The following is a 13,936-nucleotide window of genomic DNA, read 5'->3' as shown; positions in this document are numbered from 1 at the left end:
TATAGTCACTGGTTTTGCTGTTGGTACTAAATGTTTTTTTCCCTGTGCTGCCCTTTGTGAAATGCTATGCTGTGTCGAAAGGAAAAGGTTTACGCACTGAATGGAGTTGTGGTGCATAATTTCCATTTTCTTGTCCAGTGTGCCATGTTTGTCTTTAATGCATTCAACGACTTTTGTTAAAACACATTTAAAAGGACCCATACCACTAATCTGCTAGAAATATGACGCTGTAATATGGAATAGTTAGACATACTATTACAATGTACGATAATACATATAAGTTAGATATAAACCATGACCATGATAACAGAAAAATAAATTAAAACTGGTCAAGTGATTGAATCCAAAGAAACCACATATTTAGCTTTGGGTACAGTTGCATTGCTACGTAATTAAAGTCAAAACGTGCTCAACGGCACATTTCTTCATTCCTGCTTCCTGAGTCGGATAGTATTCGATTTTATTCTAGTATGCGACTAGTCAAGAAGCATGCAATTTCTTTCTTTTACCTAGGTGCATTTCTACAGTATCATATTCTTTAATGTTTAGCAATTCCTCGAGATCTTTTTTTAATTCGCTTCGCTCCTTTTGAATTACAACCCCCGAGGAATTTGACAGGAGAACTGTGACAAGTCAATGAAAATGGTGCGTGACATCTCTAAAAAAAATGTAAGCAATACAGAGAAAGTTGATCAGTATGCAGTGTCTTGTGTTAATAATAATACGATTAAAAAGGCTCTTTAATTGGAGCTTTCAGAGTTATAGACAGAATATGCTTTAGCCCTAGAAAATGGTGCTTTTGCATACAACATGCAAGCTTTAAAAGGTGAACGCATATACGGAGCAGTAGAGGTTGGTAACGCTACATAGTTTAAACTGCGAAGTGCTTTGCAGATTAAGCCCGATTTTGACACTATACTTACTTGCCTGGAGTCTTCCAAATGTAACAATAAACGGAAATACAATCACTACTGAGTGTTCTCCAATTACTTTGTTCTTGTCTTGTTTTGGGCTCTTAACGAGCGAACTTCGCGATTTCCTTGGTTATAACCTTGTTTGGGAATGCGTACAGGAGCCCTTGATTAAGTGCTATTGATGCCTCATTTATGTGCAAGTGTCAACTTTAAAACCGGATTGAATTATTATTACAATTACTGCCCAGATAATTGCAGTAGTAATGCTGTTGTTGATGTGTTGATCGTTATGATACGACTATTTTAAAGATTTTACTTAAGGACGGAAACAGAACATTTACATCACATATCCTAAAGTTATACAAAGTTGTTTTAAACATGTTTCGAATATCATTCTATTTGAATATTTTTGAATACTAAACAGAAATACCTAAATTTGGCATATTGTGGGCAATAGTATATTCTCCACAAATACAACTTCTTTAAAGATTGTTAATATAGTTTTATCATTTGATGACTTGTTCCACTTTAAGATTCTATAAAGAAAAAAAGCAGTTCGGCGTAACCTTAGAACCTATTGTCGTCAACAGGCTGAAACACCAGGAAGAAAATGTAGAACACGTGTATTAATACTTAATTAGGTTTGAAACAACTGCTAGATTAAGCAAAGAAGGAGGAAAACCGTTACTGCAAACACGTCAAAACGTCTATTGTTCATCTGCTGCGAAATACAGTACAAATTATGAATGATTGTGACGTCCGCCCGACGAACAATGAATATCCTGTAGATGCTGAAGATCCGGCAGACTTTACCACCCTACAATAAAGGTAACATCCTAAGGTGTTTTTCTTTCCATGTACTGTATGACAAAAGGTCAGTCATGTTTTGTGAATTGTAGCCATTGTGAAGTTATTATTAAAAGCATTAATATAACATTTCCATATATTAATCAAATAGAAACGAATTTGGGATTTCAATAACATTTAGACAGTTGCTTCGTTAGTACGTAAATTGTAGATAATAACAGTTGCATTGATTGAAATGTTAAATTGTGCAATGTGCTATTGCTTTAACCTTGTGTTTGTACTATATGTGAAGCTTCTTTCAAGGCGAAATAAATAGGTTAAAATATAAATTATAGTCGTGCCTGTCAGAGATACAGAAGGTAAACCTCTTTGTGGGGGAGGGTGTTAATGAAGAAAGGATTACATTTCAATTTTGCAGTGAATACTGATGCAGTAATACAACTGAGAGCCAATTGCTAGACTTCATTTCTAATTCTAGCAAAAAAAAACACCCCGAGTCAGAAAACCACTGTAGAAAGACAGCTCCGGAAAGACTCATTTTATATTCCATTGCATAAAATTGTAATATCTGACTATAGAACCATTTAATGTCCAATAATGTAGTTATCTTTCTTACTAGACCCCATATCCATATATTATGCATGGCTGTCCAACGATCTGCACGTGAGACTTTTGGATTCAGAGAGGACTGCAGGTTCAATACACTGCATTCTAGTTATACAGGTACTGTATGAACTCAATTTTCAACAGAGCAGGCATCATCACTTCTGTGTGATGCTAAAAACTGTCAACCAAAACGTCTTTATTTTCTATCTTTGTGCAACTGAGAATGAGTAGCTTTCCTTTGTAGCTTTCATTCATCTTGTCATCTCCCACTGTGGAATCTTAGCCCTTTTGGTACCTGACATTCACAACAGAATTTAAAACAGCACCTAGAATCGATGGATATACTGCATTTGTTATAGCAAATTAAGTTCAAACACAGCAGTTAGTGAGGCTACTGTTCTTTGGCGCAGTATTGCCCATTAGGCCAAGATCTCCAGTTGTACTGCAACAGGCTCTCCTTTCCATTCTGCTATAGCAGGTTTGGTAGGGAGAAAAGTTAGATTAGAGGGGCCCCTGCAGGGCAGTAGCAGGGCTGCATCTAGTATGAAGGCAGAGCCATTGCAGTGTTCTGTGTTTTATATTGTTTGCAATCTTTGCTAATTTTGCTTAGTTGTTAGTAAATTGTTTATGTTATATAATTTGATCATAGACCAATCCTGTACATAATCCAATTTATTATTTATCATTATTACCATGCTACAGTGCTGAGAAAAAAGTTTGACTTTCCCTTAGGATTTTCCACATATTTCCTACAGTATATTTAGAATATAAAATCTTATTAAATCTTAATCTGAGTCCTATTAAAACAATAAACCTGATGAAACAGATCACACAATACATGGTGCTCTTTCAACATGTATTTATTTTCAAACGATGCAACATTCGATATCCATGTATGACATGCAGTATGTGAACCTTCAGTAACTGGCGACAACCCCCTGTGGAGCAATGACTACAGCTAAACATTTTCTGTAAGTATTGATCAGTCTCTCACAGTGGTTTAGAGGAATTTTAGGCCATTCCTCCTTATAGGAAACCTTCAACTCTGTGACATGTTGCCTTGTAAGGACAGCTTCCTTTGGGTCCTACCACAACATTTTCATAGGGTTTAGGTCTGGATTTTGACTAGACCACTGTAAAATGCAGAATTTGTTCTTCTGCAGTCATTCTTTTGTAGATCTGCTTGTATGTTTAGGCTCATTGTCTTTCTACAAGAACCACTTTCTGTTCAGCTTCAAGCCACAGATGAAAGGCTTGACATTCTCCTCTAGAATCTTCTGATACAACATGGAATTCGTGGTTTTGTCAATAACGACAAGTCGGACATTTTGGTAGGAAAACCACTCCTGGGTAAAGTGAACGTGGTCCTGAACTTTCTCCATCTGTCTGACAGTGGATTGGTGGAGCCCCAAATCCTTAGAAATGGTTTTGTAATCCTTTCTGGACTGATGAGCATCAACAACTCTTCAATTTCTGAGGTCCTCAGAGATTAACTTAGATCATGGCTTTACTTGTTTCCACAAAGTTGTATGATAAAAAACAAACTCAAAAATGCTCCTAATCTTTATGTAGAGTGGGGCCTTCCAAACCCAGCTCCCAAGATCTACCTGATTATTTAAACACCTGATTCTAATAATTCACTTAACTGAATTAATTCAACTAGTGGTTTACTCAGTTATTCACATCCCCTGTTCCTTAATTAATCACTGTGTATTTAATTAATGCAACATTTTGTTCCAAGAGATATCAAATCGGTTACTTTAAACCCTTAGGGACATTCACATAGATACTGGTTTTGATGTGGATGACACAGTGGCACAGCTGTTAGCAGTGCTGCCTTGCAGCACTGGGGTCCTGGTTCCAATTCCCAGGGTGCTATCTGTGTGGAGTTTGTTGGTTCTCTCTGTGTTCATGTAGGTTTCCCCCCACAGTCCAAAGACGTACAGATAGGTGAATAGGCTGCTGGTTGGAGTGTGCGCATATTTATGATTGTGTCTGTGTCTGCTCTGTGCTGCACTGGCGTCTCCTGTCTTGGCTTAACCTGCCTTGCCCCTGTTGCTTGACATGATAGGCTCTGGCTTTCCCATGAACCTGTTTTGGATTAAGCAGTTAGAAAATGGATGGATAGTTTTCAAGAAGGCTATTATGGTAAAACTAGGAAATGTTCATATTTATTTTTGGGGCTCACAAACTTTTTCCTGGCACTGTATATCAATATAATCTGTTCATCAACGCCTACGTAAAATACCTCTGTGATTGATTTATAATGGACTACTTGAATGGAGTCTTTTCCAAGGATTAAAATTAAGCCTGGTATGACTGTATGTTGTACTTCATATTTATTTCTGACAATTAAATTGCTCCATATCTCAGGAGTGCTTTTAGTATTATTACTTACTTGAATGGAGGTCTGTATATCAACAAAAACTCTTCATTTATCTTTCACATCAAATATGTTCCTCAAAAATGATTAACCAAACCTGAACAGAAGTAGTGCAGGGATTTTATCACTATCAGGGGATATGGATGTGTTCTGTTGGTTTAGGATGCTACTGTGGTTTGTCTCAACGTCTCTTTACACACATTTTGAAAATAACTTTTTGGTCACAAATATCAATTTCAATTTGTTGTACCATACAAACACTGTACCAAAAAAGCGTTTGTGGTCAATAGCAGATACAGTATTTTTTAAGCAATAGTGATGATGACCATTATACTACATTTCCTGCACTCTCTTATTTGTTCAGAGTGAATTAAAAGGTTTTCTTCATTTGTGTCTATCTTGTAGGCTACATTCCACAGCGAATTTACCAGACTGGGTGTACTTATGGAAAGGAGACTTCAGAATGCATGGAGACCTTTTGTGATACAACTCAGAAAGCACTGGAGGACAAGGCAAACTTTGAACTGATGATCGTGTCTGCTCCCAGGCTAAAGCCCATTCGGTCTGACCAAGAAGTTACACTAGCATTGGAAGAATATTGCCAAAGGCAGGCAGCCGCTTCACATCAGATAGGTATAGAACTTTGTTTCTAATGTTTGAGCTAATAGCTTGGAACATTGATGACATGCTTTTCTAAAAGTAGAGACATCATTGGCTGAAATGGATACATATTTCATCACTTTAAGAAAATAATTCAACAGTATTGGCACCTTGAAAGCCATTCCATTCAGGGGTCAGCAAACCTTTTAGAATATGACTTATATTACAGAATATTATTGGCTTTTGTCCGTGCCTTTTGAAGGACCCTTCCAAGTAACTCATCGATTATTTGCTTGCCTGAACAATGGCAAGACCTGTTCAAGTAGACTGGGGAGTGAAGCAGTATGCAGACAGTCAGTCCCCCTGTCACGTGAAGTCAGAACAGCACATGGAGTCCTGGGAGCAGGAGTCGAACTGAAGCACAAAATTGGTCTTGATTGGAAACCTGCAAATGTTCTTGCTGTTTTCTAGTTGGGTACTACTGTTGTGTTGAAAGTAATCAACAAGTTACTGGATACTCAATTCATGTTGTAATGAGGCATGTAGTACTCTGGGTACCCTCAAGCTTGCATGTCCTTTTTCTATATTAGATGGAGTTTACTGAGGTGTCTAAAAGTATTAGGTGAATTGCAGATTTTCTTCAACAGGTTTGAGCCTCAACAATCATTACAATGAAGGCCATTGCAAAACAATTCATAAAAAGTGTGATCATACATCACTTAAAAGAAGTGAAACTATTCTTTCAGGCAGTATAGAGAATAAAACATTAAACTGGTAGCTCAAAAAAGGCTTCATATTTCCCCCATCTTTGTGTAGGATCCAAGAGAAGCTTGCTGGAACCTCCCAAGATTGGTTGGACTGGGTACGTGCCAAAAGCCAAGGTCACTGACTTGGGTTTGGGAGTGCGGTACCATGTGATGAGTGGACACTGCTTTGAAGCATTCAAAAACTCCATCATGAAGGAGCCACAGCCTTCCTCAAGGCAGACACACAAGTAAGTTCCCTCTGAGTAGAGACCCATTTCTGGAAAACAGCCTGCATGGGGAGATCAAGGAAGTTGTTTTATGAGATCTCAAAAGGAGGTTGTCAGTAGGTCACACATGCTAAATGTTTTTTTTTTCATTCTTGGATCTTTCTGGTCTTTTGCGTTTCAGAGATGACTCTCATGGTATCCCTTCTGCAGACATGTCAGGATCACGATTGTACAGGCCAGAAGGGATGTTGCCAAAGTACACTGGATACATACCCCGTAAGACAATAGTTTTTGAATAACTTTAAAGAATTTTGTGTCAGTCATGCATGCAACTAACTCAGAATAGTAATACTGTTTGGTGAGTGAAGGAATTATGATTTGAATTTCATGACCTGTTTTCCAAATGTGTGAGGTGCAGATGAGCATAATACATGCTAGAAGTGACTGGGCTTCCCCAGTAGGTAGCTTACTTATTAGCATATTGTTTATCCCTGCAACGTACTGGGTGCCTGCATGCCTCAGTAAGATGCGTGCCTCTCCTCTCTGGACAAAGACTTGAAAATGTTCACAGCTGATGATTCCAAATTGGAAGGCTACATGAGAAAATCATTTTCAAAAAGATATTGCTTTGCTCCTTAGATGTCTATCCTTTGCATAGAACCTCTCTCTATCCATCTTAACATATCTTGGGAAATGTGAGGAGATCAGTAAAAAGAGTGTCCTGAATTGTCTCCTTGTAATAAGCTTTTAATTGTTTTGCACATATCCTCTTCTGGCAATATGAAAGCCATATCTTTAAAAGTAATTCTGATAAATATTGTGGATATAGGTTAGTCCTGTATGTTAACATTTAAGTCACACATTTAAAAATCGAGAAGCATACAGTATGAGTTGGACTTTTTATTACATAATGAAATATCAGGACTGCCCCCTTGTGAATACTTTGAAGACTATGTAGCTGAAGCAAAAATATGAGAAGTGAAGGGCAGCTCATTTTGAACATGGACAAAAGTAGACACAATTACAAAAAACAGAACAAAAGACCATACTTCTTTTAAGATTTTGGTCTATAATTTTCAACTTTAAACTGATTCTTTCCAAAGCTATTTATCAACTAAATGATATATGAAATTTATTGAGACCCAGATGTGTGTACTATAACCATTTTACAGTGCTATGAATGATTTAAGTACTTATTTACAATGAATGAACTTTTATTTATATCTTGTGTAGCATATATAAAGCTTTGACCATTAAAAATACTATTTTTGAGATTTCATGTTTTTATGGAAAAAGGAATAACTTTGTGATTAAGAGTGATATAATGGCTCTGTGAAATAAATGCATTTGGCATAATTTATAAACTAACTTAAAAAAAATTCAAAACCAAGCAAAAAACATTTACATTTTCTTCAGGATATTTGCTTTAAAGAGTAAAAATACAAGAAAAGAAACAAGAGACCCATGCTGTGATTTATCATTGCTTAACTATGGCTAAGTGTTTTTAAACAAATAATAATGGACTAACCTTGTATCAAAAGGAGGGTATTTACATCTCACAGCTGACATCTTGCAGCCATTAACAGCCAGAGTGTATTTTGGAAAGTATATTGTTTTTCGTCCCATGGCAAAGTCAAAAGAACCTACACTGTCTTAAAATCATCTGAAACCAGATGACCAGATGCCAAATCTAGTGGACAGTTTCACAAAATCTTTTCTTTGCTGTGACCTAATGCACACTTCAAAGAATGGAGGCCTCTTCTTATGATTGCTGACCATGCCTAGTGTTGCTTGAATTGGTCAAATCAATTATACTGACTTAAAATAGAACTGTAATCAAAGAACAAAGAATGTGGGAATGTAATTTTTATTCTTGGGATGTAACTGATAAGCTACAGTATGTTTTTGCTGTCTCTGTAACAGAATATGCCATATCAAAAAAAGTGAACCGAGTAAAAAAGAAGTCAGAGATTTGGCAGCCTTGGTTCTTTGGAATTCCCTTATATTTTTATACAGTTATTATTTTGTGATGGATCTACAGTGTATTCCATCCTTCCCCATGACGTGTCTAGTGAAAAGTTATCCAAATACTCTGAAAATTAAACCAAGTATGGCTTGCAGAACACTGTGTCTTTATGGAACCTACCTCAACATCTGGCTACATTTAGTTGGAAAACATGTTTTAGATCTAACTACTACTAAATAGGGCCTCTTAACCCCATCAAGGTTAGGGCATTTTTGGGGGAGGTGTACAAACATACATATTGAAAAACATCTATGGAACAAATGCTGTTGCTAAGGCAATCTCGAGGATGATATTCCCAAAGAAGCTCTCCAGTACCACTGCATGTTGCCTCCCACATTTCCACTCAGGATAATATTGTAATATGGAGCCACAGTAGTCACTTTACAAATATAATCGTGTACCTATAAGTGGGAGCTTGACACATTTTCAGTTATTTGGAGCCCTCAGCATTAATGGTTATCATTGCTTATGCTTTGTCAGGTAATCATATTAATGACTGTAGGTTAACACAAATAAAACCTACACAGCAATCACTTCTGCAAGCAAAGAAGATTGTACTCCGCATTTATTATGTTCTCTGCATGTGTATCTATGTGTCCAAATAAATGTACACAGCTGTGCAAAAGCCTTAGACATCCAAGACAAAACTTGAAATCATGATATACAATACCTTGCAAAAGGATTTAGGGTCCTGTTTTGTGAAATTAGAAAAATTATGCATGCACTCTTATTAAAATAAAATTAAAATAACTACTTTATTATTATAACTAACACAATTATTATGCTCAAACTGAAAACGTCTAAGGCTAAGATAAAGTAAATTCCAATACATGCCAGGAAAAACTAAAGAGAAAAAACTGAAATATGCTGATTGCAGACAGTAAGTATTCAGACTCAATATGTGGTGGCAGCATCTTTGGCAGTAATTACAATCACAAAGCTTTTTGAGTAAGTCTCCACCGACTTTACATACTGGCTTGGTGCCATTTTGCCTGGTTTTCTTAGCAGATTTGTTCAAGCAATCAGAAGTTACTTAGGTATTGCTTATGGTTAAAGTCTTTCCACAGATTCAGGATTGAAGTCTTTGACCTTGCCACTCAAAGACATTTATTTTCTTATTCTTAATCTGCTTGTGCTTTGGATCAATGTCCTGCTGAATGTTTAATTTTTATTATAACACTAATATAATTTCTTATAACATTAATAATGCTTGTTATTAATACAGCTCAATTTGAGTGAAAAGAAAGCAAGCTATTTGTTTAGTAATCTTTATCTTAAAAACACCTGAGACTTTTACATATATACATTTCCAGTGTCACTTTGACTTTGATTTTATAAGAACATGAGAAAAGTTGCAAATGAAAGGTGGCTGTTTGGCCAATTTGGTCATTTAGTTTATTTGGTAGTACGTTTTTTGATCCAAGCATTTCATCCAGCCATTTCTTGAAAAACACCAGGGTATGAACTTCTACAACAGCGTGAGGTAGCTTGTTCCAGACTTCCACAACCCTTTTGGTAAAGAAGTACCCCCTGCAAGCAGTTTTTATTGCACGTCGACTTAGTTTCCACTTGTGCTTGTTGATTCATGTTTAACTTTTCATTCTGAAGAAACTGGTTGTCTTCATCAGTGCTTTTGTGGATTATGAATATTTATGTCAGGTGCCCTTATAGTCTTCTCTCTTCAAGACTAATAAAGCTTCAGTTTCTTCAGCCTGTAAGTGTAGGACACTCCCTTCATCCCCAGAAAGTATTTGATTACTCTTCTATGGACCAACTCAATGTCTATAACATGCTGACCAAAGTTGTACACAAAATAATTTAAAGTTTTGCTGACGCAATTAGCTCAGCAATTACCAGTTAATAATCTCTTTTGAAACAATGCAGATACAAACAAGGAATTCAGTTAAGGAAGCAGGAATGACATGGAACATTATTCTGTCACATAATTTAAAATAAAACTGCAGCATGACCTAATATCAAAACGTGTACTGCTTGTATTGCAGATAAGCGATTTATCAATGGACTGACCTATGGAAACATGTGTCGGAGGAATTCGGTTTGCAATCACCTTGAAAATTCCTACGGAATGCATTCTGCCAAAAAGCAAGCTTTCCAGTCAGTGTCTCAATAGCACGACATGGAGAAAGAGGAATCAAAATGAGGAAGATCCTGAAGTTTGGGGTATATAACACTGAGCAAATGAAATATATTGTGTTTCTAAATATCAGTTTTTAGGTCTTTTGTCACATAAAAATGCCATTAAGAAGCTTGTTAAACATGTTCTGCAGATCACATCAGAATGGAGTCAGAATGTTCTTTATCAGCCACCATGGAGAACAGTGATAATTTTTAATTAGTTTATGGATAATATGGACCTCTGGGCTCACAGAAATATTCCTGAAGATATTTATAACAGTTAATATTTCTTCCACACCTAACCCTGACATTCTTCATTGTGTGATATAAGCCATACAATAGTTACAACACCTAGGAGCACAACGTGTCCTTCTTTTGGGCAGTTTCAAGCTAGCTTATTTTTACCTGTTTGCTATGACTATGGGCAAGTTAGATACATGTAACTGTCTGACATTCAGATTGTCCTTTTCATTTTCTCTTTCTGCAGACACAGTGCATCTCACTGTTGGGTATTCTTCTTTTCCACTCTGGAATATCAAACAGCCTAAGTGCCTAAACACATACCGGCAGCCAGCAACTTCATTCTCCAATTCAGATAAAATCTTGTGCAAAACAATTATTGTAAACACATCTGTCCATATTTTTTGACTAGACATAACAGTTCTTTAGATATCTGTTTTCATCCCAACTTTCTATTTCTTCAAAGCAAGTACAGTACAATATTATGAGAGGGCAGCATAGTCTCAACTGTTTTCTTACTCCTGGATACCTCATGAGTATGAAGTGACACAAAGTGTGACAGCACACACACATGGTAAGAACATGTGTCCTTGTGAATTGGAACATGCAAATGTGAACATATTAAAGGCAAACAGGCATGGTCATTTTCATGCAATGATGAGAGTGTCTTGAGTATCACAATAAAGTCTGTCAGCAACTTCCATGTTTCCATGAGGGGAACTGCATTTCTATGAAAGCTGCTGAAAGAAATATTTGCAATGTCAAGTCACTGGGATTTAAGGTCCATTAACTAAGGTTTATGGTCCACCCTCACTAGACCCAAGTAGCTATATCAAGTGACAGGGAGCAACCATAATTGACCCAGACTCAATGGCAGGAATCATCTGATTTCGACAGACAAACTGAGGATTATTTCTGCACAGAAACTACTATGCCATGTTTCAGTGTCATCTGGCTACATGACAGCAGCTTGTGCATGAACATGGATACCAATGCCTTGCACAATGGAAAAGGAAGGTGGTGTCTGAATAACCTGGGATGTGTCTCATTCAGCAGCTGTAGAACCAGAGTATGTGGGAGAAATGAAGAATGGTTTGCTGAGGTGTGAGTAGAAGAATTATTTTTTTTCAGTCAAATGCAGGGAAAATAATTGTGTATGTGTGTGGCATAAAATCTAGCGTTAAAATTAATTAATGAGAACATAAAACTTAAGAAAGATTTTAAATGAGGGGAGACCCTTTTGTCCAACTTACTTGGTTGGTTGTTCAGTAGTTAATTTGTTTTCAGTGTTTTCTCGAAATAGCCTAGAGTTTGGATCTCAATCATGTGACCGGGAAGCATGTTCCAGATACTCACCAATCTGTGTAAAAAAAACATTTCTTAATTGCCATGTTAAATTAATTCCCTTTTAGTTTCCAATTGTGACACCAGGAGCATCCAGACTTGAACACAATCTCCTGGGTCCAGGGATCATTCTTGTTTTTCTTCTCAGACTTGTGTGGTATGGTAACCAAAAATCAAACCCATGTTCTAAATAAAGTCTCACCAGTGCTTGTAAAGCTTGAACTTCTCTGGATTTCAATTCTTGTTATATACTCAAACATTGATTGCATTTTTATTGCTTCCCCACATCATCTCGATTAATTAGAACTGGTATAATAATAAAATTAATTCTAATTAATTACATTTGTATAGCACTTTATAGACCAAAGGATCCTAAATTGTTTCACCTATACCATCCACTACTGAAGTGCAGCACTCAGCAGAGAGACACACAGAAGTCATTAGGCACCAGCAGCCCCACTACATTGCTCGTCTAGTGGAGAAATGACCCTCAGCTAAGCAGCTTACAGTATTTCACTTGGAAGAAGGAAGACTCAGACAGCTTCAGAAATAAAGACATTCTTTAAGTGACTGTTTTCCAGCAATTGTGTTTAGATGTGAGGTTGTTGAAGCCTTTGGAAATCATATTTATGTGGGATGTTTTCCGTATTACTGTATTTGTTTCGGTGTTTTTGAAACCTTAATTACAGAAAATATATTCTCATTTTACGAAGAACATTTAAGGGAACTTGTTCATGAGAAATGGAGTACTCAACTGAAGTCTGAGAGGGATGACGACAACCAAATCACTACACGCTGCAGCTGTTCGGAAGCATAATCGTTCCTGAATTAATTTCTCCTAAGCGTAACATAAGCAACACTTTTCATCTCATGCAGCCCTCCTCTAGCCCTTCTTGACCTGTGCAGCTTCCCCTTGGTGAACTCCTCACTCTGCCATCTTGTCTAATGGCTATGGGATGGCCCTCAGCTAACCAGGCCAAGTCAGTTCTGATTGTAAAGACTGTGAAATATACAGTAATGCTATTCAAGATGCCCTGCTTTGATTCCTGCAAAATGTGACAGTTCAAAGGGGGAGTAATGTACAAGTAAATAAGTACAATAAATACAATAAAAAACTAAAAATGACAGGAGGCCATTTGTGCTCTTTTTTTAATAATAAATCAAATATTGATGGTTGATCGGCTAATTGATTATAAATTACTATCCAGTCATTAATGAAAAGAAACAAAATTGATTTCTGAAGATGTCCACTGGCCTGCCTTCGTGCCTTTAAGTGATAGTAAACAAATATTACTGGTGACCAACTGATGGGGATTGTTAGTAGAATGCTGGATTTTTCACGTTGAGTTGTACTTGCATAAAGGGTGTGTTTGTACTCTATTTAGTAGACCGGCTCACACAAAAAAAAAGTTTCGGAGAAGATACCAAAGAGCAACGAGAAATCTTTTTGTGATAGTTGCCGCTGTTTCTTTACAGGTTATATGTTGATGTAAAGTAATATTCCACGTTTTCGCTGTTTTACATCGAACGCTCCTTCCTTTTGAAGGAATCCTCGATTACTGAGTCTTCACTACTTCGTAGTTTTCCAGTCCTCATTCATTGTTCTCTGAGTATAGAATGATTTTATCATAATTAGCCATTTGAATTATTGCATTTTTAATCATTAGGTACCATAATCCATTCTATTTAAAAGTTTTGTTAGATCGTCTAGCTCGACAACTAGTGAAAATAAATGTGCATCTGTTTAGAAAGTTTCGGAAGAGATAGTTTACGTTGGCGTTATCTGTGGATTACGCAAACTGTAGGACTCCCAGCGGCTCAGATAGAAGATATTTAAGCGAAAGATAGTCAAGCGAAAATATACCGGCTCTAGGAATTAAGAGGCATTGAGTGTTTTTTTTTAATTT

At 36.7% G+C, this 13,936-nt stretch overlaps 1 protein-coding gene across 6 annotated transcripts; it reads left to right on the top strand.

Moving 5' to 3' along the window:
• The first annotated feature begins 1,364 nt into the window (after positions 1-1,364).
• Positions 1,365-12,251, top strand: LOC148661545 (sperm-associated microtubule inner protein 5-like). Of its 6 annotated transcripts, none has more exons than XR_015939555.1 (8): positions 1,374-1,788; positions 2,341-2,444; positions 5,116-5,343; positions 6,127-6,304; positions 6,465-6,559; positions 10,313-10,490; positions 11,742-11,789; positions 12,098-12,251. XR_015939555.1 is itself a non-coding variant. In XM_088635455.1 (7 exons), the coding sequence occupies exons 1-7, from the start codon at positions 1,703-1,705 to the stop codon at positions 12,130-12,132; spliced, it is 774 nt and encodes a 257-aa protein (XP_088491581.1). In that variant the 5' UTR covers positions 1,365-1,702; the 3' UTR covers positions 12,133-12,251. The 6 variants fall into 6 exon arrangements, 2 of the variants coding, with proteins under 2 accessions (XP_088491581.1, XP_088491580.1); XR_015939556.1 differs by having other exon boundaries at positions 11,739-11,789; XR_015939558.1 differs by having other exon boundaries at positions 1,381-1,742.
• The last annotated feature ends 1,685 nt before the right edge of the window (positions 12,252-13,936 follow it).

Source organism: Lepisosteus platostomus, chromosome 6 (genome assembly GCF_059453375.1).
Source record: "Lepisosteus platostomus isolate fLepPlt1 chromosome 6, fLepPlt1.hap1, whole genome shotgun sequence".
In the NCBI taxonomy this organism is placed as follows: domain Eukaryota; kingdom Metazoa; phylum Chordata; class Actinopteri; order Semionotiformes; family Lepisosteidae; genus Lepisosteus; species Lepisosteus platostomus.
The sequence above is the reverse complement of the archived record's forward strand: the minus strand, read 5'-3'. Positions and strand labels throughout refer to the sequence as shown.